Here is a 27,087-nt window from a genome sequence, read left to right on the forward strand (position 1 = left end):
CGGCCCACTCCCCAGACACACCCATCGGCCCACTCCCCAGACACACCCATCGGCCCACTCCCCAGACACACCCATCGGCCCACTCCCCAGACACACCCATCATCCCTAGACACACCCATTGTCCTACGCCCCCGACACACCCATCACCACCAATCCCAGGACAACAGACAGGAAGTGCGGGTCGCTTCTTTACAAAGGTTGCATTTACAAGTTTATTTTCACAACAGATACAAATAGTAACTTTTTTTTCCCATTTCCTTGTTTTTATACATAATGCAAACGGTTCCTCCGCTGTGGGCGGAGCCGGAGAACCCATCCCCCGCCGTTTTATTGAATGAGATATCTAGGCCCTACATACATGTGGCTTGGATTTCATATAGAAAAGAAAAGTGTTAATAAGTCTATTAGCATATTTACACGTTATTAACATGCCGGGGAACAGTCTGTCCACGCGTGACCCAACACAACACGTTAGAAGCGGGGGAGGGGCAGCCAATATTCAGCCTAACAACAAATGAGGATAAAACAACCGCTAAAATAAAGATATAGTTAAGGCTTAAAAATGTGTATAAAAATAACAGTTACAATATACAGAGATACAGTCCGGGAGTATACGGAGGTCCCACGGGTCGGTATACGGAGGTCCCACGGGTCGGTATACGGAGATACAGTCCGGGAGTATACGGAGGTCCCACGGGTCGGTATACGGAGGTCCCACGGGTCGGTATACGGAGGTCCCACGGGTCGGTATACGGAGGTCCCACGGGTCGGTATACGGAGGTCCCACGGGTCGGTATACGGAGATACAGTCCGGGAGTATACGAAGGTCCCACGGGTCGGTATACGGAGATACAGTCCGGGAGTATACGGAGGTCCCACGGGTCGGTATACGGAGATACAGTCCGGGAGTATACGGAGGTCCCACGGGTCGGTATACGGAGATACAGTCCGGGAGTATACGGAGGTCCCACGGGTCGGTATACGGAGATACAGTCCGGGAGTATACGGAGGTCCCACGGGTCGGTATACGGAGATACAGTCCGGGAGTATACGGAGGTCCCACGGGTCGGTATACGGAGATACAGTCCGGGAGTATACGGAGGTCCCACGGGTCGGTATACGGAGATACAGTCCGGGAGTATACGGAGGTCCCACGGGTCGGTATACGGAGGTCCCACGGGTCGGAATACGGAGATACAGTCCGGGAGTATACGGAGGTCCCACGGGTCGGTATACGGAGGTCCCACGGGTCGGTATACGGAGGTCCCACGGGTCGGTATACGGAGGTCCCACGGGTCGGTATACGGAGGTCCCACGGATCGGTATACGGAGGTCCCACGGGTCGGTATACGGAGATACAGTCCGGGAGTATACGGAGGTCCTACGGGTCAGTATATGGAGGTCCCACGGGTCGGTATACGCAGGTCCCACGGGTCGGTATACGGAGATACAGTCCGGGAGTATACGGAGGTCCCACAGGTCAGTATACGCAGGTCCCACGGGTCAGTATACGCAGGTCCCACGGGTCAGTATACAGAGGTCCTGAGGGTCGGTATACGGAGATACAGTCCAGGAGTATACAGAGATACAGTCCGGGAGTATACGGAGGTCCCGAGGGTCAGTATACAGAGGTCCCGAGGGTCAGTATACGGAGGTCCCGAGGGTCAGTATACGGAGGTTCTGAGGGTCGGTATACAAAGATACAGTCCGGGAGTATACAGAGGTCCCACGGGTCAGTATACAGAGACAGCGTGCCTAGTGATTGGTCAGGAGGAGGGAACTTCCCTTTTCAATCCCCCAATGAGAAAGAGCGTCAACTGTTCAGTAACCGATCGATCGGAGGACCCCAGGGAGACTCCCAACCTCATCCTGTGACCCCAGAGACCCCCCAACCTCATCCTGTGACCCCAGAGAGACCCCCAACCTCATCCTGTGACCCCAGAGACCCCCCCAACCTCATCCTGAGACCCCCAACCTCATCCTGTGACCCCAGAGAGACCCCCAACCTCATCCTGTGACCCCAGAGAGACCCCCAACCTCATCCTGTGACCCCAGAGAGCCCCAACCTCATCCTCTGACTCCAGAGATTCCCCCAACCTCATTTGGTGACCCCAGAGAGACCCCCAACCTCATTCTGTGACTCCAGATAGGCCATCAATACGTACAATGCAACCTCAGCTAGACCGCTAGGCTACAATACTCTTGAAGTGACCCCATCTGGGCCCCCAATACATACGATGTGACCCCATCTGGGCCCCCAATACATACGATGTGACCCCATCTGGGCCCCCAATACATACGATGTGACCCCATCTGGGCCCCCAATACATACGATGTGACCCCAGCTGGGCCCCCAATACATACGATGTGACCCCATCTGGGCCCCCAATACATACGATGTGACCCCATCTGGGCCCCCAATACATACGATGTGACCCCATCTGGGCCCCCAATACATACGATGTGACCCCAGCTGGGCCCCCAATACATACGATGTGACCCCAGCTGGGCCCCCAATACATACGATGTGACCCCAGCTAGACTGCCCATAGTCCAATGAAGGAGGGAGGTGACTGGTTCTCACTTTGGGCATCTGACAGCCACACACACAGGAAAAGTTTAGTAACCCGTAGCAACCAACCAAAACTCAACTGTGATAGGACTACAGCAAAAAGGAACATCGATCAGTTGCTATGGGATACTGCATTTGCCTTTCATTGAATGGGTTGCCATGGATACGTGAACCCCAGAGGTGTTGGCACCCTATAGGATTACGTCCACAAGTTGGAGGACACGGGCCCTCACCAATCCCACAACAGAAGAGTCCTGACAATGAGCTCTCTATTCATGTGAACATGGCGGCCTCCGCCAACACGAGGACCAGGCCAACCCCACAACTGACTGCTGACCCCCCATCTTTGTCCTCAGAGAAGACTCCGGAAGAACTGAGACCCAGAGTACAATGTCCCGGGGCACCACCTGCTTGCCCTGCCATGTTTTCCTCACTTCCAGGTAGCAGCACAGTGCAGGATTCAATGAGGAGGTGACAGCAGCACACTGGGCATGTCACCTACAACTGAAGAGGTGTGTGAGACCATCTGCAAAACATGACCTGTTAGTGGCCCCTGAACACCGGAGTTATAAACAAAGCCAGTTCCTATGAGTTACAGACATGGACAAGCCATGATCCCACCTTCCTGGAGTGTCCGTGTCCATGTGCTGACCAACCCGCCGGAGACATGCCAGATGTACGCACTGCAATGGACACGGAAGGGGAGAAGACAAAGCACTAGAGTGTCTGCTTCTGTACCTCAACAATGGCATGGATGCCGGCCCACCACTGGAGGTCCTTCCGGAGTCGGCTTTATTCCAACACCTGCGAGCCCCCAAAATAAACACAAGTACTGGCCCCCCCCGGCCCCTGCCATGCCTGACACACATGCAACAAGTGTTGGCGAGTCCTGAGTAATCAATTCGAATCCTCCCCCACCATGGAGACCCCAATCCCTGCCACCAATGGATACCCCAGATCCTCCGCACCAATGGAGACCACAGAGCCTCCCTCACCATGGATACCCCAGATCTTCCCCACCATGGAGACACTCCCCACCATGGAGACCCCAATCCCTTCCACCAATGGATACCACAGATCCTCCCACCAATGGAGACCCCCAATCCCTTCCACTAATGGGAAACCCCAGAGCCTCCCCCACCATGGATACCCCAGATCCTCCCCACCATGGAGATCCCAATCCCTTCCACCAATGGATACCACAGATCCTCCCCACCATGGATACCCCAAATCCTCCCCACCGTGGAGACCCCAGACCCTTCCCTGACATGGATACGCCAAGATCCTCCCCACCAATGGATACCCCAGATCCTCCCCAACATGGAGACCCCAGTTCCCCCCTACCATGGATACTCCTATTCTTCTCCACCAATGGATACCCCAGGTCCTCTCCCCCATAGATACCCCAGGTCCTCCCCATCAATTGAGACGCCAGATCCTCCCCACCAATGGATACCCCAGATCCCCACCAATGGATACCCCAGGTTTTCCCCAACATGGATACCCTACATCCTCTCCTCCAACAGATACTCCTTTTGCTCTCCACCAATGGGTACCCCAGTGGATGCTCTCTGCTTTGGATACTCCAGTCCTTTCTACCAATGGATACCCTATCCCCAGTCTTTTCACTGATACCTCAATACTCCCCTCTCATAGATATCCCAAGTCCCCCCACTGATGGATACTCTAAATCATGTGCTATTCTCCAGCAGGGTTCCGTGGAGCCCCTAGGGTTCCTCCAGAGCTTCCTAGCGAGTCCTTGAGCTGTCGATGATAGGCCTCCCATCTGATGATGCCTGCATAGCTCCAGGACCAACACATTTGGCAAAGTCAGCAGCATGATCTAAATTCTAATTTTTAGCCATTTGTAAGGGTGGAATTCTGGCCATCACTGCATGGGCTGCATTCTTCCTGTGGACCATCAATGTAAAGGGCATTTTTGCCATTGGTAGCAAGGGTTTCCCAAGACCTGAAAATTATTTTATGGATTCCCCTGGGGTAAACAGTTGAGGAAAAACTGCCTTTCCACCAATGGACACCCCAGATCCTCTCCTCCAATGGACACCCCAGATCCTCTCCTCCAATGGACACCCCAGATCCTCTCCTCCAATGGACACCCCAGATCTTCTCCTAAAATGGACACCCCAGATCTTCTCCTAAAATGGACACCCCAGATCCTCTCCTCCAATGGACACCCCAGATCCTCTCCTCCAATGGACACCCCAGATCCTCTCCTCCAATGGACACCCCAGATCTTCTCCTAAAATGGACACCCCAGATCCTCTCCTCAAATTGACACCCCAGATCCTCACCAATATTGGGATCCTCTCCACCAATACCCCGATCCCCTCCACTAACAAATACCTCGATCCCTCTAGCAATATATACTCTGATCCTCCCCTTCGATGTATACTTTACAACTTCCACCTCTCAAATGAAACGTGATTTATGCAGAAGGAAAAGAACAATTCATTGTGGTCTCTGTTTAATAGGAAAAACCCATTAGTGTATTCCTGTGTTGTCCGGTGTGGGTATTTCCTCAGAATATCACTGACTATGATTGACCAGCAGAGGGAGACAGAGCCCCTTGTTCCCAGGATAAGGGCTGACATGTCCATGGGGTAGATCGTCCTTGTCCCGTCCTACTATGGAGGGAACGATTTCACTGTGCATTGTACAAGGATGATTCTATGGGCCATTCAGGATAATCTGCTCTGTGACGACTTCCTATCATTGTAATGGCCACCTCAGGGAATGGAGATCTCTGATTGGTGTCTGCTCAGAGCTCACCACCCCAAAGTGTGTTCCCCATACACAGAAGATGACTGCCCAAAGATCAGATGTATCCAAGGACTTGGATCTATATCACCCAGCAGAACACACACCATGGGACCACCATGGAGGAGGAAGGCAGGACAAGGTGGGATATAATATGTTCCTAGTCTCTATCAGGACAAGGTGTGAGGAACCCCAACTTCTGATTTACACTCCGCCCACAAGAAAGACAATCTCACCTAGGCCAACACTGTCCATGGCAAGGGAGAGGAACCCCCCCTTCTCATCTAGGCCAACACTGTCCATGGCCAGGGAGAGGAACCCCACCTTCTCATCTAGGCCAACACTGTCCACGGCCAGGGAGAGGAACCCCACCTTCTCATCTAGGCCAACACTGTCCACAGCCAGGGAATGGAGCCCCACCTTCTCATCTAGGCCAATACTGTCCATGGCCAGGGAGACGAACCCCCCCCTTCTCATCTAGGCCAACACTGTCCACAACCAGGGAGAGGAACCCCACCTTCTCATCTAGGCCAACACTGTCCACAGCCAGGGAATGGATACCCACCTTCTCATCTAGGCCAACACTGTCCATGGCCATAGAGAGGAACCCCACCTTCTAATCTAGGTCAAGACTGTCCACAGCCAGAGAATGGGACCTCACCTCATCTAGTCCAACACTGTCCACAGCCAGGGAGAGGAACCCCACCTTCTCATCTAGGCCAAAACTCCCCTCCTCCAAAGCCAGATAGAGGTAGACCTTACCTCTTTATCAGGTCTACACTGTGCTTGCAGCCAGGGAGAGGAAGGCAACCTCCTCATGTGGACCAACACTCCACCCACAGAAGAATCCTACTGTCTTTATCTTAGCTGACACGCCACCCCTAGACAAGTAGTGGAACTGTGCCTCCTCCTGACACGGAGGGAAACCCCGCCTCCTCATCTGGACCAAGACTCCATCCACAGAAGAATCCTACCCTCCTCCTCTAGACTGACACACCACCCCCAGACAAGTAGAGGAACCATACCTCCTCCTGACACGGAGGGAAACCCCGCCTCCTCATCTGGACCAAGACTCCATCCACAGAAGAATCCTACCCTCCTCCTCTAGACTGACACACCACCCCCAGACAAGTAGAGGAACCATACCTCCTCCTGACACGGAGGGAAACCCCGCCTCCTCATCTGGACCAAGACTCCATCCACAGAAGAATCCTACCCTCCTCCTCTAGACTGACACACCACCCCCAGACAAGTAGAGGAACCATACCTCCTCCTGACACGGAGGGAAACCCCGCCTCCTCATCTGGACCAAGACTCCATCCACAGAAGAATCCTACCCTCCTCCTCTAGACTGACACACCACCCCCAGACAAGTAGAGGAACCATACCTCCTCCTGAAACAGAGGGAAACCCCGCCTCCTCCTGACACAGAGGGAAACCCCGCCTCCTCCTGACACAGAGGGAAACCCCACCTCCTCCTGACACAGAGGGAAACCCCACCTCCTCCTGACACAGAGGGAAACCCCACCTCCTCATCTAGGCAGCCGCTCTGTCTCCATCCCAGGATGGGTGCTGAATTCTGCAGCATTTTGATTAAAAATCAGCAAATACAGTTCAAACACGTTCACTGCTCACTTTGCTTTGTTTTAGCAGCACCAAATTCTTGGCCAATAAATAGGGTTTTATTTTTTTCTTGTGTGTAAAAAAAAAAAAAAAAAAAAAAAGGAATAAAAAAGTTAAAAGACGAACCAATATAAAATGCGAGAGATTCAAAGTGCTAGGCTGGGGACTTCGCATGTCACCAAGAATATTTGGGTAAAATCAATGTACACTTAGAGCAGCCAATCAGAATCTCACTAACATCAAAATTCAGCCAATCCAGGATCATTCCAAGTGGCAGCCAATCAGAAGCTCTTTTGTTTTTACTCCATGGTAAAGTCCAGGTAAACGCTTGTATGACACAACAGTTTGGCCAGGTAAGGTTTGTAATCCCAAGGGCAACCAAGAGGTAAACTCCATGTGTCCATAGAGAGGTGAAATGTAGAAGGTCCTCAGCAGCTGCCATAAGAGTCGGTCACTGACAAGGCAAACGGTTGTCAGGGAAGCCAAGTGCATGACAGTCGCTCCAGAGAAACATGAAGAAAGAAGGAGCCAGTCCAGGCCCCAGATCCATCCCAACAAGGTAGCTGCTTCCACAGAAAGAGGAGAAACGTGGGCTGCAGCCCAGGCCGCCATTGGCATTTGGTCACCTGTTCCTGGGCTGGGATTCCTCCTCTCCCTTTATATGAGGGAAATTCTAACCGGAATGCCAGGAGAATCGTTCCTCTGAGGAGAATGGTGGTTGACCAGGTGCTCCACCACGGTGTGCTTGGACATATGCTTCATCAAATAGGTCTCCTGCAAGGAGAGAAAAGGTAGGGAGTGATCCACACGGGGCGAGAAGCCCAGCATTGTATGGTTAGGGGGCCCTCAGCATGCGGTGTGAGGATACAGGGGGGATGGGTACAATGGCTGCACTTACCGAGGTGTATGCTCTCCCGCACATACTGCAGCAATACGCCTTGGCGTGTTTCACCGCGTGAGCCGAGAGGTGGATCTGCAGCGAGGCGGAGTCCGTGTACGCTCGGTAACAGTTAGGACACTTGTAGGGTTTGTCTTTATTGTGCTGTCGCTGGTGAGACTGCGGAGTGGAAGGTGGTACGTTATACAGAGACCTCCTCATAGAAGGACCACCAATACAGGGCTGTCTGCTGCTCACCCAACAATCCCAGGCCTGGCCTAATACAGGCACACCCTAATGCCTACAATGGGGCAGCATAGTGGCTCAGTGGTCAGCTCTTCCACCTGGCAGCACAGTGGCTCAGTGGTCAGCTCTTCCACCTGGCAGCACAGTGGCTCAGTGGTCAGCTCTTCCACCTGGCAGCACAGTGGCTCAGTGGTCAGCTCTTCCACCTGGCAGCACAGTGGCTCAGTGGTCAGCTCTTCCACCTGGCAGCACAGTGGCTCAGTGGTCAGCTCTTCCACCTGGCAGCACAGTGGCTCAGTGGTCAGCTCTTCCACCTGGCAGCACAGTGGCTCAGTGGTCAGCTCTTCCACCTGGCAGCACAGTGGTCAGCTCTTCCACCTTGCAGCACAGTGGTCAGCTCTTCCACCTGGCAGCACAGTGGCTCAGTGTTCAGCTCTTCCACCTGGCAGCACAGTGGCTCAATGGTCAGTTCTTCCACCTGGCAGCACAGTGGCTCAGCGGTTAGCTCTTCCACCTGGCAGCACAGTGGCTCAGTGTTCAGCTCTTCCATCTGGCAGCACAGTGGCTCAGTGGTCAGCTCTTCCACCTGGCAGCACAGTGGTCAGCTCTTCCACCTGGCAGCACAGTGGTCAGCTCTTCCACCTGGCAGCACAGTGGCTCAGTGGTCAGCTCTTCCACCTGGCAGCACAGTGGCTCAGTGTTCAGCTCTTCCACCTGGCAGCACAGTGGCTCAGCGGTTAGCTCTTCCACCTGGCAGCACAGTGGCTCAGTGTTCAGCTCTTCCACCTGGCAGCACAGTGGCTCAGTGGTCAGTTCTTCCAACTGGCAGCACAGTGGCTCAGCGGTTAGCTCTTCCACCTGGCAGCACAGTGGCTCAGCGGTTAGCTCTTCCACCTGGCAGCACAGTGGCTCAGCGGTTAGCTCTTCCACCTGGCAGCACAGTGGCTCAGTGTTCAGCTCTTCCACCTGGCAGCACAGTGGCTCAGCGGTCAGCTCTTTTACCTGGCAGCACAGTGGCTCAGCGGTTAGCTCTTCCACCAGGCAGCACAGTGGCTCAGCTCTTCCACCTGGCAGCACAGTGGCTCAGCGGTTAGCTCTTCCACCAGGCAGCACAGTGGCTCAGTGGTCAGCTCTTCTACCTGGCAGCACAGTGGCTCAGTGGTCAGCTCTTCCACCTGGCAGCACAGTGGCTCAGTGGTCAGCTCTTCCACTTGGCAGCACAGTGGCTCAGTGGTCAGCTCTTCCACCTGGCAGCACAGTGGCTCAGCGGTCAGCTCTTCCACCTGGCAGCACAGTGGCTCAGTGGTCAGCTCTTCCACCTGGCAGCACAGTGGCTCAGTGTTCAGCTCTTCCACCTAGCAGCACAGTGGCTCAGCGGTCAGCTCTTCCACCTGGCAAGCACAGTGGCTCAGTGGTCAGCTCTTCTACCTGGCAGCACTAGGAGTCATTGGGTCAAATCCCAACCATGGCACCACTTGCCTAGAGTGTCCATGTTCTCCCTGTGCCTGTGTGGGTTTCCTCCGGGTACTCCGGTTACCTCCCACACTCCAAAGACATTGTGGGAGGTTAACTGGCTCTGGTCTGCATTGTCCCTAGTATGTGTATGAATGTGAGTTAGGGACTTTAGACTGTACGCTCCTCGGGGGCGGGGCCTGATGTGAATGTACAATATATATGTAAATTGATGGCGCGATGTAAGTACCTGAAATAAATAAACCCGCCTCCACAACCACTTCCTATCGCACACAATATGGCCGACCCCGTCCCTTATACAATGACTGCACAACTAGTCCATACAGAACACAGGGAGAACACAGGGGAACGTTCTGATATTTTCCCCCCGTTCCAATCAAACCCAAGGGAGGAATGAATGGAGAAAGCATGATTAGAGGGCCACTGACCTGCAGATTGGAGAGCTGGGTGAACGCCTTCTCACAGCCGGGCTGCGGGCACTTGTAAGGCCGGTCACCGGTATGAATCCTGAAAAACATAAACCCGACTGTAAGCCATACAATCTGCGCACACACCGAGAACACGCAATGTACGGGACTCCGCGGAGATCACGTAAATGACACGTTGGGTCCATCTCCTGGAGGTCATTGAGGGACACAGGAAGTCAGCTACGGTCAGGCTATACTGCTGCCTGCAGGAGGATTGGACAAACAGAGAAATCAGCCCCAAGTATGACCCTCCTGTAACCAGCCTCATATGTAAAGCGGTACCAAGGGCATGAAGACTTAGGGCCCGTGTCCCCCAATCAGCCCCAAGTATGACCCTCCTGTAACCAGCACGCCTCATGTGGTACCAAGGGCATGAAGACTTAGGGCCCGTGTCCCCCAATCAGCCCCAAGTATGACCCTCCTGTAACCAGCCTCATATGTAAAGCGGTACCAAGGGCATGAAGACTTAGGGCCCGTGTCCCCCAATCAGCCCCAAGTATGACCCTCCTGTAACCAGCACGCCTCATGTGGTACCAAGGGCATGAAGACTTAGGGCCCGTGTCCCCCAATCAGCCCCAAGTATGACCCTCCTGTAACCAGCACGCCTCATGTGGTACCAAGGGCATGAAGACTTAGGGCCCGTGTCCCCCAATCAGCCCCAAGTATGACCCTCCTGTAACCAGCACGCCTCATGTGGTACCAAGGGCAGGAAGACTTAGGGCCCGTGTCCCCCAATCAGCCCCAAGTATGACCCCTCCTGTAACCAGCACGCCTCATGCGGTACCAAGGGCATGAAGACTTAGGGCCCGTGTCCCCCAATCGGCTCCAACAAATGGATCTTACTCTGAAATACTCTGTCATCCATGAAAGGACGCCGGAATCCAGATCCAGCCATAAAGTCCAACATCAGATCACACCTACTGTATGGACTGCAATGTGATATTGTACACCCTGGGGGCCGGTCCTCACATACCTGGTGTGCTGCTGGAGATGAGAGAGCTGGCGGAAGGATTTCTCGCAGTACGAGCAGTGATAGGGCTTGACACCGAGGTGGATGCGCAGATGCTGGGCTAGATATGAAGCGTTGGCAAACGATTTGGAACAATGAGGACACTTGTGGGGTTTGGCCTCCGTGTGGGACTTGGAGTGAATCTGCATCTCCGACTTGGTGAAGAAGGTCAGAGGGCAAACCTTACACCTGAAAGAAGGATGACAACTACATGTATACATACGTGATACAGCAAGACGGAGACACGCAAACATGGGCTGCCACATGACACGCCACTAGGACTGCCACATGACACGCCACTAGGACTGCCACATGACACGCCACTAGGACTGCCACATGACACGCCACTAGGACTGCCACATGACACGCCACTAGGACTGCCACATGACACGCCACTAGGACTGCCATATGACACGCCACTAGGACTGCGACATGACACGCCACTAGGACTGCCACATGACACGCCACTAGGACTGCCACATGACACGCCACTAGGACTGCGACATGACACGCCACTAGGACTGCGACATGACACGCCACTAGGACTGCGACATGACACGCCACTAGGACTGCCATATGACACGCCACTAGGACTGCGACATGACACGCCACTAGGACTGCCACGACACGCCACTAGGACTGCCACATGACACGTCACTAGGACTGCCACATGACACTCCACTAGGACTGCCACATGACACGCCACTAGGACTGCCACATGACACTCCACTAGGACTGCCACATGACACGCCACTAGGACTGCCACATGACACGCCACTAGGACTGCCACGACACGCCACTAGGACTGCCACATGACACGCCACTAGGACTGCCACATGACACGCCACTAGGACTGCCACGACACGCCACTAGGACTGCCACATGACACGCCACTAGGACTGCCACATGACACGCCACTAGGACTGCCACATGACACGCCACTAGGACTGCCATATGACACGCCACTAGGACTGCCATATGACACGCCACTAGGACTGCCACATGACACGCCACTAGGACTGCCACATGACACGCCACTAGGACTGCCACATGACACGCCACTAGGACTGCCACATGACACGCCACTAGGACTGCCACATGACACGCCACTAGGACTGCCACATGACACGCCACTAGAACTGCGACATGACACGCCACTAGGACTGCGACATGACACGCCACTAGGACTGCGACATGACACGCCACTAGGACTGCCACATGACACGCCACTAGGACTGCCACATGACACGCCACTAGGACTGCCACATGACACGCCACTAGGACTGCCACATGACACGCCACTAGGACTTCCACATGACACGCCACTAGGACTGCCACGACACGCCACTAGGACTGCCACATGACACGCCACTAGAACTGCGACATGACACGCCACTAGGACTGCGACATGACACGCCACTAGGACTGCGACATGACACGCCACTAGGACTGCCACATGACACGCCACTAGGACTGCCACATTACACGCCACTAGGACTGCCACATGACACGCCACTAGGACTGCCCATCCCTGGCCAGGGGAGAGGACTACAAGATGACAGACCACGATGACAACCTATCCCAGGCCACTATGACAACCCATCCCAGGCCGGGGGAGAGGACTCGAGATGACAGGCCACTATGACAACCCATCCCAGGCCACTATGACAACCCATCCCAGGCCGGAGGAGAGGACTGCGAGATGACAGGCCACTATGACAACCCATCCCAGGCCGGGGGAGAGGACTCGAGATGACAGGCCACTATGACAACCCATCCCAGGCCGGGGGAGAGGACTCGAGATGACAGGCCACTATGACAACCCATCCCAGGCCGGAGGAGAGGACTCGAGATGACAGGCCACTATGACAACCCATCCCAGGCCACTATGACAACCCATCCCAGGCCACTATGACAACCCATCCCAGGCCACTATGACAACCCATCCCAGGCCGGGGGAGAGGACTGCGAGATGACAGGCCACTATGACAACCCATCCCAGGCCGGGGGAGAGGACTCGAGATGACAGGCCACTATGACAACCCATCCCAGGCCGGAGGAGAGGACTCGAGATGACAGGCCACTATGACAACCCATCCCAGGCCACTATGACAACCCATCCCAGGCCACTATGACAACCCATCCCAGGCCACTATGACAACCCATCCCAGGCCGGGGGAGAGGACTGCGAGATGACAGGCCACTATGACAACCCATCCCAGGCCGGGGGAGAGGACTGCGAGATGACAGGCCACTATGACAACCCATCCCAGGCCACTATGACAACCCATCCCAGGCCACTATGACAACCCATCCCAGGCCGGGGGAGAGGACTCGAGATGACAGGCCACTATGACAACCCATCCCAGGCCGGGGGAGAGGACTCGAGATGACAGGCCACTATGACAACCCATCCCAGGCCACTATGACAACCCATCCCAGGCCACTATGACAACCCATCCCAGACTGGAGGAGAGGACTGCGAGATGACAGGCCACTATGACAACCCATCCCAGGCCACTATGACAACCCATCCCAGGCCGGGGGAGAGGACTGCGAGATGACAGGCCACTATGACAACCCATCCCAGGCCGGGGGAGAGGACTGCGAGATGACAGGCCACTATGACAACCCATCCCAGGCCGGGGGAGAGGACTGCGAGATGACAGGCCACTATGACAACCCATCCCAGGCCGGGGGAGAGGACTCGAGATGACAGGCCACTATGACAACCCATCCCAGGCCACTATGACAACCCATCCCAGGCCACTATGACAACCCATCCCAGGCCGGGGGAGAGGACTCGAGATGACAGGCCACTATGACAACCCATCCCAGACCGGAGGAGAGGACTGCGAGATGACAGGCCACTATGACAACCCATCCCAGGCCGGGGGAGAGGACTCGAGATGACAGGCCACTATGACAACCCATCCCAGGCCGGGGGAGAGGACTCGAGATGACAGGCCACTATGACAACCCATCCCAGGCCGGGGGAGAGGACTGCGAGATGACAGGCCACTATGACAACCCACAGAATTCATGGAAAGTAGTAGATGACCTCAGAAGATCCCACAACACAGACCTCCTGACATAGAGATCCTCATTCTAGCAGATGATCAGAGTGGGGAGATCCACAGACAACAAACCCTCCTCCATCACCCAGGTCACACAATCGCCTTCCCCCATGAGGACATCTCTGTGACCGGTTCTCCTCACCTGTAGGTCTTGCCCTCTTTTCCAATATCTCCTGAAGCCAAGATGGGGTAGGGGACGACAAGCACTGGATGTCCGGGTGGGTTCTCCGCCTTGATTTTCTTGCGCCCCCTCTCAGGTTTGGGGGGTCCCAGCAGGCTGTGCCCTTGGATGGTCTTTATGGAGTCCAGGAGTGGTGGGCTGGTGATTCCTGAGATGAGGGTCGGGGAGGTGGCGATAAGCCGGGTCTGGCTATTGGAAGTTGGAGTGGAGGGAGTGCCGCTGCTGGTACCGGTGCTGGATTCTGAAGTGCTGATGATTGTGCGGGACGATGATAGGCCCAACCCTGGAAAACAAGAGAACGTAGTCAAGGATGCCGGAGTCAGAGGATCAGACAATGATGTGGTTTGGGGTCTCCTGGATGACAATACGTAGGTCTGTGTTTGTTGTTGTGTATTGTCATCTGTTAATCCAGAAAAAGAAAACTACTCAGAGGAGGACAGCCGGGACTACTGAAAGAACGGGGTGAGGGAGACACCATGGTCAGGGGTCACCATTCACTGACACCAGGCTGGAGCCACGGGCTCTGTGTATAAAGTGACTGCCGTACCAAAACATTGGCACTCCAAGGGCCCGGCCACACTCCAAGGGCCCGGCCACACTCCAAGGGCCCGGCCACACTCCAAGGGCCTACCGCTTCAACATGCTTTGTTCATGCTTCAGTGAAGCTTTAAAGAAGCTTGGCAAATGCCCGGGGTGTGGTGATCTTCTATTTGTTTTAAAGGGGCCGAGTAGTACTCTCAGCTTATTAATACAGTCATTCAGCACATCTTCCTGCTCAATACCCCCAGCTCTGCTGATCCCCTGCTCAGTAGTACCCCTAGCTCTGCTGATCCCCTGCTCAGTAGTACCCCCAGCTCTGCTGATCCCCCACTCAGTAGTACCCCCAGTGCTGCTGATCCCCCACACAGTAGTACCCCCAGCTCTGCAGATCCCCCGCACAGTAGTACCCCCAGCTCTGCAGATCCCCCGCTCAGTAGTAACCCCCAGCTCTGCTGATCCCCTGCTCAGTAGTACCCTCAGCTCTGCTGATCCCCCGCTCAGTAGTACCCCCAGCTCTTCTGATCCCCCGCTCAGTAGTACCCCCAGCTCTTCTGATCCCCCACTCAGTAGTACCCCCAGCTTACTAATAGTCATTCAGCGCATCGTCCTGCTCAGTAGTACCCTCAGCTCTGGTGATCCCCCACTCAGTAGTACCCTCAGCTCTGCTGATCCCCTGCTCAGTAGTACCCTCAGCTCTGCTGATCCCCTGCTCAGTAGTACCCCCAGCTCTTCTGATCCCCCGCTCAGTAGTACCCCCAGCTTACTAATAGTCATTCAGCGCATCGTCTTGCTCAGTAGTACCCTCAGCTCTGGTGATCCCCCACTCAGTAGTAACCCCCAGCTCTGCTGATCCCCCAATGCCAAATTATGAGGCAAGTGTAAACGAAGCCAGATCTGTTATGCCATCACCAAACATGTGACAACATGGAAGATGAGCGCGTGATCTGTAGAATCTGGGTACAGTGGCATGTTTCTTTGAACTGTCCCCTCCCAGCTACACCCTATGATGCTTGCAGGTCCCCCCCATGGTAGGATTAGTCCCTTATACACCACAAGAAGGACAGAGATCACCAGTTCCCCCATCCCTGTGTATACCTGTGACAGAGCTGGTGGCAGGTCGGGCGTGCAGCGCCACATCTGGCTGAGGAACAGCTTGTGGATGCAGTCCTGGGATTTGCTGCAGCTTCTGTAGAGACATGACAGACTGGCTGGTCTCCGCTGGCGAGTGAGGGATGAGCAGAGGTTGCTGCGAAGGGACGGAAGTAGGAGGCAGGTGAGGAGGTCGGATCTTTTCCGCCATCAGTTGTTCCTTGATCTTATTGATTAACACCAGGTTATCCAACTATACAAAGAGCAGAAGTGTTAGTGTGACGGGGGAGGAGGCGGGATCGTCACATGGCTACACATACACAGGAAGGACCAGACTCCCAGAGGGAAGGACAAGGACTGAGCCCAGGAACAGGATGGCCGCCATCTACCACAGTGTGGCTGGGATGTCTACAACTGATGATTAACAGGCTCATCTACCTGCCACATGTGAGGTCATCCAATCATCAGAGGGGAGAACTCCGACGGCCTGTACAGCCCCACAGACCCAATCAAATGCATTCCTACCTGCCAGCCAAAGGCTGAATCCGGCTCATTGATTTGGGGTAAAATGGACCGAGTCTGCCCCCACCTCACAAATACTGCTTCCTGGGTCAGAACATTCATTCCAAGACTTCATACAGCTGCCCCACCACAACCGCTGACTGCATGGAGGACGCAGCACCCCCACCCCCCAGACAGACTGACCGCATGATGGATGGAGCACCCCCCACACAGACCAACCACATAGTGGATGCAGCACCCCCCTCTCACAAACTGACAGCATGTTGGATGCAGCACCCCCCACCCCCCCGCAGACCGACTGCATGTTGGATGCAGCACCCCCCACAGACCGACTGCATGGTGGATGCAGCACCCCCTACATAGACCAACTGCATGGTGGATGCAGCACCCCCCCATATAGACGGACTGCATGGTGGATGCAGCACCCCCCCATATAGACGGACTGCATGGTGGATGCAGCACCCCTCCATATAGACGGACTGCATGGTGGATGCAGCACCCCTTACACAGACCGATTGCATGGTGGATGCAGCACCCCCCCATATAGACGGACTGCATGGTGGATGCAGCACCCCCCCATATAGACGGACTGCATGGTGGATGCAGCACCCCCCCATATAGACGGACTGCATGGTGGATGCAGCACCCCTTACACAGACCGATTGCATGGTGGATGCAGCACCCCCCCATATAGACGGACTGCATGGTGGATGCAGCACCCCCCCATATAGACGGACTGCATGGTGGATGCAGCACCCCTTACACAGACCGATTGCATGGTGGATGCAGCATCTGCCCATATAGACCAACTATATGGTAGATGCAGCACCCCCTACATAGACCAACTGCATGGTGGATGCAGCACCGCCCCACACACATAAACCGACTGCATGTTGGATGCACCAGCCCCTACACAGACCGACTGCATGGTGGATGCAGCAACCCTTACATAGACCCACCGTATGGTGGATGCAGCACTCCACACACACAGACTGACTGCATGGTGGATGCAGCACCCCACACACACACACACACACACACACACAGACGACTGCATGGTGGATGCAGCGCCCTCTACACGGACGGACTGCATGGTGGATGCAGCACCCCCTACACAGATTCACCGTATGGTGGATGCAGCACCCCACACACACAGACTGCATGGTGGATGCAGCACCCCTTACATAGACCGACTGCATGGTGGTTGCAGCAACCCTTACATAGACCCACTGTATGGTGGATGCAGCACCCCCTACACAGGCCGACAGCATGGTGGATGCAGCACCCCACACACAGACGACTGCATGGTGGATGCAGCGCCCTCTACACGGACGGACTGCATGGTGGATGCAGCACCCCACACACAGACCGACTGCATGGTGGATGCAGCGCCCCCTACACAGACCGACTGCATGGTGGATGCAGCACCCTCTACACAGACTGACTGCATGGTGGATGCAGCGCCCTCTACACAGACTGACTGCATGGTGGATGCAGCGCCCCCTACACAGACCGACTGCATGGTGGATGCAGCGCCCCCTACACAGACCGACTGCATGGTGGATGCAGCACCCTCTACACAGACTGACTGCATGGTGGATGCAGCACTCCACACACAGACCGACTGCACGGTAGATGCAGCACCCTCTACACAGACCGACTGCATGGTGGATGCAGCACCCCCTACACAGGCCAACTGCATGGACCACTGACAATGTGAAAGATACAAAAAAGCATGTGAATGATTATCTCCTCTGACCCCCCGCAATACAAAGAGCGCTCTAAACACACATGTGAGCCTCTGTACTGCGCTCATTTCATATCCTATGTGACAAATCAATAAATGATCTCATATAAAATACAAATATATGAACAGTAAATGTGTCCACAATCTCCACGCATGGCGAGCCTTTGAGCGCGCTCACACTTTACACGCTGAGTTCCATTCCAGCTCAAAGTTTAGGACCCGCTTTTGTAGCGCCATTCAGGCAGATCGCTGTGTTTTGGAGTATTAATCGCACAGCATTTCATCGGTGCCCAAAAAACACACAATATGGCGTTCTGCTGTGCGTTTATCGCGGGTTCCAGTTTCTATGTCCATACAGCAGCAAGTGATGTCACTGATGATACCATTTCCTATAGGCTAATATAGATTGTAAGCTCCCAGGATCAGGGCCCTCCGTTTCCTCTTGTACCAAACTGTGTTGTAACTGTAATGTCTGCCTTCATTTTGTACAGCGCTGCGCACACTGTTGGCGCCATATAAATCCTGCATAATAATAAAAACACCTCAAACTGTAACAAAAAGCCAAAAAACGTGCATAAAAATGTGCTAAAAAATGTGCAAACCTGCAAGGCAGCCTAAACTACAACAAAGACGTGAGAATGAAATCATAGAGAGCAGCAAAGTGTCTGCCAGGTCCCAGACGTCCCGACACACAGCGGGCTGATGGTCCTCAGGGGAATGTTCTGTAGAAGGTCAGACTGACCCATTCCCACCGAGGAGATGGCCGACCTCTCCGTCCTCCTCCACGCTGTGCGTCTCTCCGTCCTCCTCCACGCTGTGCGTCTCTCGCCGTCCTCCTCCACGCTGTGCGTCTCTCCGTCCTCCTCCACGCTGTGCGTCTCTCCGTCCTCCTCCACGCTATGCGTCTCTCTCCGTCCTCCTCCACGCTATGCGTCTCTCTCCGTCCTCCTCCACGCTGTGCGTCTCTCCGTCCTCCTCCACGCTGTGCGTCTCTCTCCGTCCTCCTCCACGCTATGCGTCTCTCGCCGTCCTCCTCCACGCTATGCGTCTCTCGCCGTCCTCCTCCACGCTATGCGTCTCTCTCCGTCCTCCTCCACGCTATGCGTCTCTCTCCGTCCTCCTCCACGCTATGCGTCTCTCTCCGTCCTCCTCCACGCTATGCGTCTCTCTCCGTCCTCCTCCACGCTATGCGTCTCTCGCCGTCCTCCTCCACGCTATGCGTCTCTCGCCGTCCTCCTCCACGCTATGCGTCTCTCGCCGTCCTCCTCCACGCTATGCGTCTCTCGCCGTCCTCCTCCACGCTGTGCGTCTCTCGCCGTCCTCCTCCACGCTATGCGTCTCTCGCCGTCCTCCTCCACGTTATGCGTCTCTCTCCGTCCTCCTCCACGCTATGCGTCTCTCGCCGTCCTCCTCCACGCTACGCGTCTCTCTCCATCCTCCTCCACGCTATGCGTCTCTCGCCGTCCTCCTCCACGCTATGCGTCTCTCTCCGTCCTCCTCCACGCTATGCGTCTCTCTCCGTCCTCCTCCACGCTATGCGTCTCTCTCCGTCCTCCTCCACGCTATGCGTCTCTCTGCTCTACTTCTCGGTCTCCATACAACCCACCACCGGCCTGGCCAGCCTACAATCAGCCTGGAAGCACTTTGGGGGAGTCTCGGGTGGGGGACTGAACAGCTCTGCAGTATCTGTGGTGACTTCAGACCTATACAGGTGTCCACTACCGGATGGGGCGAGCTCTATGACCACCAAAACCACGGGAAAATAGCTGCAACTAAGGCGTGAACTTCACAATACACCGAATTGTCAGTGGTGACTTATACCGAGTATTGATCGATGCCAAACCAGAACAAAGACATCCACCAACGAGAGCAATCAGAGTGACACCAATGAGTTCTCTCCATTCTCCTGACCATTCAAATGCCTTCAAATGAAAAGGAAAAAAGGGACAACACCCCACTGTCCACCATCTGTCATCAGAAATATTATATAATGGGGGGGGGGTAAGGCTGTACATGTGTCTGTGATCACACCTCTCATCTCCCCAGACCAATAGGTAGTGGCTGTGATTAGGGACTGTGTCTCTGCCCTGATTGGTGTTCACGCTCGGCGGTTGTCTGACTGGCTGAGGACATCTGTAGTGAGAGCTCCCGCCGTGTCCCCGGACTGACACCTCTTCAGAAGAGTCCTGCACTCCACCATCTCCCTCACTCGGCTTGCTCAGCCACCCACCACGTGTGACAACATGATACATAAGATGAGGCGACTCCTGCCGCAGGATGTACAGTCGCAGGAAGCTGCATCAAAGCAAAGGTTAAAGGTCATTCAACAAGTCTCACCTGGCTGGGCATCGCTGGAGGTGGAGGCCAAAAATAGGGATTGTTAAAGCGCGGTTCGGCCATCCTGCAAGAAGGAAAGAGAGTTATGGCTCTGGCGGGAGGATTATGAGCGTCATGTACAGGAATGAGGCACTAGAAGCCGGCTAACATATCATAATACTGGCATTTCATTGTATCAAACTGAGAGCGGCCGGCTGGTGCTCATCTGTCAGCACACAGGCCGAGCAGAAGACCCGGGTCATCCAATGGACTGACTATACCCGGGGGAGACATACAGAGGTGGAGGAGCAAATCTAAAGGTCCATCAGTTCCAACACAGCCACCAGCAACGCTAGGAGAAGCATCGAGGCCTACAGGCCTGGGGAGAGAAGACTGCGCTCAGCAGACCACCATCTTCATGACACAAACCATACACAATGCCGGAAGCACCAACATCTATCACAGAGCACATGGAGGGCCCTGGGAGCCCCAACAGCTTGCAATCTAAACACACACTATAAGATGCAGAAAGTCCAGGCTCTGATGAAGACGGATGGTTGAAGAAGCAGCACATGTGCCAGCAAAGCATGCAATGTGTTCAGTCTGAGGAGACCAAGTTCTACTGAGAGCTCCATGTCTATGTTGTCACTCCATCTATGATACATTGTACACGGAACGTAGATATGCTGAGCACAATGGTCAACCAGGAGAAGAGCCGGGCCATACACCCCCCCACCAAGACTGAGGACAGCCGGGCAAAACACACCCCCACCAAGACTGAGGACAGCCGGGCAAAACACCTCCCCACCAAGACTGAGGAGAGCCGGGCAAAACACACCCCCACCAAGACTGAGGACAGCCGGGCAAAACACACCCCCACCAAGACTGAGGACAGCCGGGCAAAACACACCCCCACCAAGACTGAGGACAGCCGGGCAAAACACCTCCCCACCAAGACTGAGGAGAGCCGGGCAAAACACCTCCCCACCAAGACTGAGGAGAGCCGGGCAAAACACACCCCCACCAAGACTGAGGACAGCCGGGCAAAACACCTCCCCACCAAGACTGAGGAGAGCCGGGCAAAACACACCCCCACCAAGACTGAGGACAGCCGGGCAAAACACCTCCCCACCAAGACTGAGGAGAGCCGGGCAAAACACCTCCCCACCAAGACTGAGGAGAGCCGGGCAAAACACACCCCCACCAAGACTGAGGACAGCTGGGCAAAACACACCCCCACCAAGACTGAGGAGAGCCGAGACATACACACCCCCACCAAGACTGGAAAAGGGCCGGCCCATCCACACCACCACCAAGACTGAGGACAGCCGGGTAAAACACACCCCCACCAAGACTGAGGACAGCTGGGCAAAACACACCCCCACCAAGACTGAGGACAGCCGGGCAAAACACACCCCCACCAAGACTGAGGAGAGCCGAGACATACACACCCCCACCAAGACTGAGGAGAGCCGAGACATACACACCCCCACCAAGACTGGAAAAGGGCCGGCCCATCCACACCACCACCAAGACTGAGGACAGCCGGGTAAAACACACCCCCACCAAGACTGAGGACAGTCGGGTAAAACACCCCCCCACCAAGACTGAGGAGAGCCGGGCCATACACACCCCCACCAAGACTGAGGACAGCCGAGACATACACACCCCCACCAAGACTGGAGAAGGGCTGGCCCATACACACCACTACCAAGACTGAGGAGAGCCGGGCAATACACACCCCCACCAAGACTGAGGAGAGCCGGGCAATACACACCCCCACCAAGACTGAGGAGAGCCGGGCAATACACACCCCCACCAAGACTAAGGAGAGCCGGGCCATACACACCCCCACCAAGACTGAGGAGAGCCGGGCAATACACACCCCCACCAAGACTAAGGAGAGCCGGGCCATACACACCCCCACCAAGACTGAGGAGAGCCGGGCAATACATACAACTACCAAGACTAAGGAAAGCTGGGCCATACACACCACTACCAAGACTGAGGAGAGCCGGCCCATAAACACCACTACCAAGACTGAGGAGAGCCGGGCCATACACACCACTACCAAGACTAAGGAAAGCTGGGCCATACACAGCACTACCAAGACTAGAAAAGGGCCGGCCCATACACACCACTACCAAGACTGAGGAGAGCCGAGCCATACACACCACTACCAAGACTGAGGAGAGCTGGCCCATACACATCACTACCAAGACTGGAGGAGAGCCAGGCCATACACACCACCACAAAGACTGAGGAGAGCTGGCCCATACACACCACTACCAAACCTGAGGAGAGCCGGGACATACACACCACTACCAAACCTGAGGAGAGCCGGGCCATACACACCACCACAAAGACTGAGGAGAGCTGGCCCATACACACCACTACCAAGACTGAGGAGAGCCGGGCCATACACACCCCCACCAAGACTGAGGAGAGCCGGGCAATACACACCCCCACCAAGACTAAGGAGAGCCGGGCCATACACACCCCCACCAAGACTAAGGAGAGCCGGGACATACACACCACTACCAAGACTGAGGAGAGCCGGGCAATACATACAACTACCAAGACTGGAGGAGAGCCGGGCAATAAACACCACTACCAAGACTGAGGAGAGCCGGCCCATAAACACCACTACCAAGACTGAGGAGAGCCGGGCCATACACACCACTACCAAGACTAAGGAAAGCTGGGCCATACACACCACCACCAAGACTAAGGAAAGCTGGGCCATACACAACACTACCAAGACTGAGGAGAGCCGGCCCATACACATCACTACCAAGACGAAGGAGAGCTGGGCAATACACACCACTACCAAGACTAAGGAAAGCTGGGCCATACACAGCACTACCAAGACTGAGGAAAGCGGGGCCATACACACCACTACCAAGACTGAGGAGAGCCGGCCCATACACAACACTACCAAGACTGAGGAGAGCCGGCCCATACACATCACTACCAAGACTGAGGAGAGCCGGCCCATACACATCACTACCAAGACTGAGGAGAGCCGAGCCATACACAACACTACCAAGACTGGAGGAGTGCCGGGCCCTACACACCACCACCAAGACTAGAAAAGGGCCGGCCCATACACACCACCACCAAGACGGAGGAAAGCTAGACCATACACACCACTACCAAGACTGGAGGAGAGCCAGGCCATACACACCACTACCAAGAATGAGGAGAGCCGGGCCATACACACCAAGACTGAGGAGAGCCGGCCCATATACACCACTACCAAGATTGAGGAGAGCCGGCCCATACACACCACTACCAAGACTGAGGAGAGCCTGGCAACACACACCACCAAGACTGGAAAAGGGCCGGCCTATTCACAACACTACCAAGACTGAGGAGAGCTGGCCCATACACACCACTACCAAGACTGAGGAGAGCCTGGCCCATACACACCACTACCAAGACTGAGGAGAGCTGGCCCATACACACCACTACCAAGACTGAGGAGAGCCTGGCCATACACACCACTACCAAGACTGAGGAGAGCCTGGCCATACACACCACTACCAAGACTGAGGAGAGCCGGCCCATACACACCACTACCAAGACTGAGGAGAGCCGGGCCATACACAGCACTGCCAAGACTAGAGGAGAGCCGGCCCATACACACCACTACCAAGACTGAGGAGAGACGGCCCATACACACCACTACCAAGACTGAGGAGAGCCGGCCCATACACACCACTACCAAGACTGAGGAGAGCCGGCCCATACACACCACTACCAAGACTGAGGAGAGCCGGGCCATACACACCACTACCAAGACTGAGGAGAGCCGGGCCATACACACCACTACCAAGACTGAGGAGAGCCGGCCCATACACACCACTACCAAGACTGAGGAGAGCCGGCCCATACACACCACTACCAAGACTGAGGAGAGCCGGCCCATACACACCACTACCAAGACTGAGGAGAGCCGGCCCATACACACCACTACCAAGACTGAGGAGAGCCGGGCCATACACACCACTACCAAGACTGGAGGAGAGCCGGCCCATACACACCACTACCAAGACTAAGGAGATCCAGGCCATACACACCACTACCAAGACTGAGGAGATCCGGGCCATACACACCACTACCAAAACTGAGGAGAGCCGGAGCATACACACCACCACAAAGACTGAGGAGAGCCGGGACATACACACCACTACCAAACCTGAGGAGAGCCGGGCCATACACACCACTACCAAGACTGAGGAGAGCCGGGCCATACACACCACTACCAAGACTGAGGAGAGCCGGGCCATACACACCACTACCAAGACTGAGGAGAGCCGGCCCATACACACCACTACCAAGACTGAGGAGAGCCTGGCCCATACACATCACTACCAAGACTGGAGGAGAGCCAGGCCATAAACACCACCACAAAGACTGAGGAGAGCCGGGACATACACACCACTACCAAGACTGAGGAGAGCCGGGCCATACACACCACTACCAAAACTGAGAAGAAACTGGCAAAACAAAGCACTACCAAGACAGGAGGAGAGCTGAGCCATACACACCACCACCAAGGAAGAGGAGAGCCGGGCCATACAAACCACAACAAAGACTGAGGAGAGCCGGCCCATACACACCACTACCAAGACTGAGGAGAGCTGGCCCATACACACCACTACCAAAACTGAGGCGAGCCGGGCCATACACACCACTACCAAGACTGACGAGAGCCGGAGCATACACACCACAACCAAGACTGAGGAGAGCCGGGCCATACACACCACTACCAAGACTGACGAGAGCCGGAGCATACAAACCACCACCAAGACTGAGGAGACCCGGCCAATACACACCACTACCAAGACTGCGGAGAGCTGCGCCATACACAACACTACCAAGACTGGAGGAGAGCCGGGCAATACACACCACTGCCAAGACTGACGAGAGCCGGGCAATACACACCACCACATAGACTGAGGAAAGCCGGGCAATACACACCACCACCAAGACTGAGGAGAACGGGGCCATACACACCACCACCAAGACTGAGGAGAGCGGGGCCAGACACACCACCACCAAGACTGAGGAGAGCCGGGCCATACACACCACTACCAAGACTGGAGGAGAGCTGGCAACACAAACCACCACCAAGACTGAGGAGAGCGGGGCCATACACACCACTACCAAAACTGAGGAGAGCGGGGCCATACACACCACTACCAAGGCTGGAGGAGAGCCAGGCCATACACAATGCTACCAAGACTGTGGAGAGCCGGCCCATACACACCACTACCAAAACGGAGGAGAGCCGGAGCATACACACCACTACCGAGACTGGAAAAAAGCCGGGCCATACACACCACTACCAAGACTGAGGAGAGTCGGGCCATACACACCACCACCAAGACTGAGGAGAGTCGGGCCATACACACCACCACCAAGACTGAGGAGAGTCGGGCCATACACACCACTACCAAGACTGAGGAAAGCCTGGCCCATACACATCACTACCAAGACTGAGGAGAGCCGAGCAATACACACCACTACCAAGACTGAGGAGAGTCGGGCCATACACACCACCACCAAGACTGAGGAGAGTCGGGCCATACACACCACCACCAAGACTGAGGAGAGTCGGGCCATACACACCACTACCAAGACTGAGGAGAGCCGGCCCATACACACCACTACCAAGACTGAAAAGAGCCGGGCTATACACACCACTACCCAGACGGAGAAGAGCCGGGCCATATACACCACCCTCAAGATGGAGGAGAGCCGGCCCATACACACCACCCTCAAGACTGAGGAGAGCCGGCCCATACACACCACCCTCAAGACTGAGGAGAGCCGGCCCATACACACCACCACCAAGACTGAGGAGAGCCAGGCCATACACACCCCCACCAAGACTGAGGAGAGCCAGGCCATACACACCACTACCAAGACTGAGGAGAGCGGGGCCATACACAACACTACCAAGACTGGAGGAGAGCCGGGCCATACACACCACTACCAAGACTGGAGGAGAGCCGGGCCATACACACCACTACCAAGACTAACGAGAGCCGGAGCATACACACCAATACCAAGACTGAGGAGAGCCGGGCCATACACACCACTGCCAAGACTAGAGGAGAGCCAGGCCATACACACCACTGCCAAGACTGAGGAAAGCCGGCCCATACACACCACTACCAAGACTGAGGAGAGCTGGCCCATACACACCACTACCAAGACTGAGGAGAGCTGGCCCATACACACCACTACCAAGACTGAGGAGAGCCTGGCCCATACACACCACTACCAAGACTGAGGAGAGCCGGCCCATACACACCACTACCAAGACTGAGGAGAGCCGGCCCATACACACCACTACCAAGACTGAGGAGAGCCGGCCCATACACACCACTACCAAGACTGAGGAGAGCCGGGCCATACACACCACTACCAAGACTGGAGGAGAGCCGGCCCATACACACCACTACCAAGACTAAGGAGATCCAGGCCATACACACCACTACCAAGACTGAGGAGATCCGGGCCATACACACCACTACCAAAACTGAGGAGAGCCGGCCC

The 27,087-nt window shown here is 55.3% G+C and overlaps 1 protein-coding gene across 3 annotated transcripts in view; it reads right to left on the reverse strand.

The window, feature by feature from the left end:
* Nucleotides 1-185: 185 nt before the first annotated feature.
* The window catches only part of ZNF362 (zinc finger protein 362), a 50,175-nt gene continuing 23,273 nt past the window's right edge, over nucleotides 186-27,087 (reverse strand). For 2 of the 3 annotated variants that reach the window (XM_089660411.1, XM_089660412.1), the window contains exons 2-8: nucleotides 20,539-20,602; nucleotides 15,939-16,185; nucleotides 14,265-14,586; nucleotides 11,010-11,234; nucleotides 9,998-10,076; nucleotides 7,872-8,030; nucleotides 186-7,747 (exon numbers count right to left, since the gene is read on the reverse strand). In XM_089660411.1, the coding sequence (XP_089516537.1) occupies nucleotides 7,631-7,747; nucleotides 7,872-8,030; nucleotides 9,998-10,076; nucleotides 11,010-11,234; nucleotides 14,265-14,586; nucleotides 15,939-16,185; nucleotides 20,539-20,601 (1,212 nt within the window). In that variant the 5' untranslated portion in view covers nucleotide 20,602 and the 3' untranslated portion in view covers nucleotides 186-7,630. The remainder of the gene's footprint in view (nucleotides 7,748-7,871; nucleotides 8,031-9,997; nucleotides 10,077-11,009; nucleotides 11,235-14,264; nucleotides 14,587-15,938; nucleotides 16,186-20,538; nucleotides 20,603-27,087) is intronic. The other variant, XM_089660410.1, reaches the window with a different exon arrangement.

This window comes from Staurois parvus, unplaced genomic scaffold (genome assembly GCF_062004578.1).
Source record: "Staurois parvus isolate SC_StPar_1 unplaced genomic scaffold, SC_StPar_1.0 ptg001240l, whole genome shotgun sequence".
Taxonomy (NCBI): domain Eukaryota; kingdom Metazoa; phylum Chordata; class Amphibia; order Anura; family Ranidae; genus Staurois; species Staurois parvus.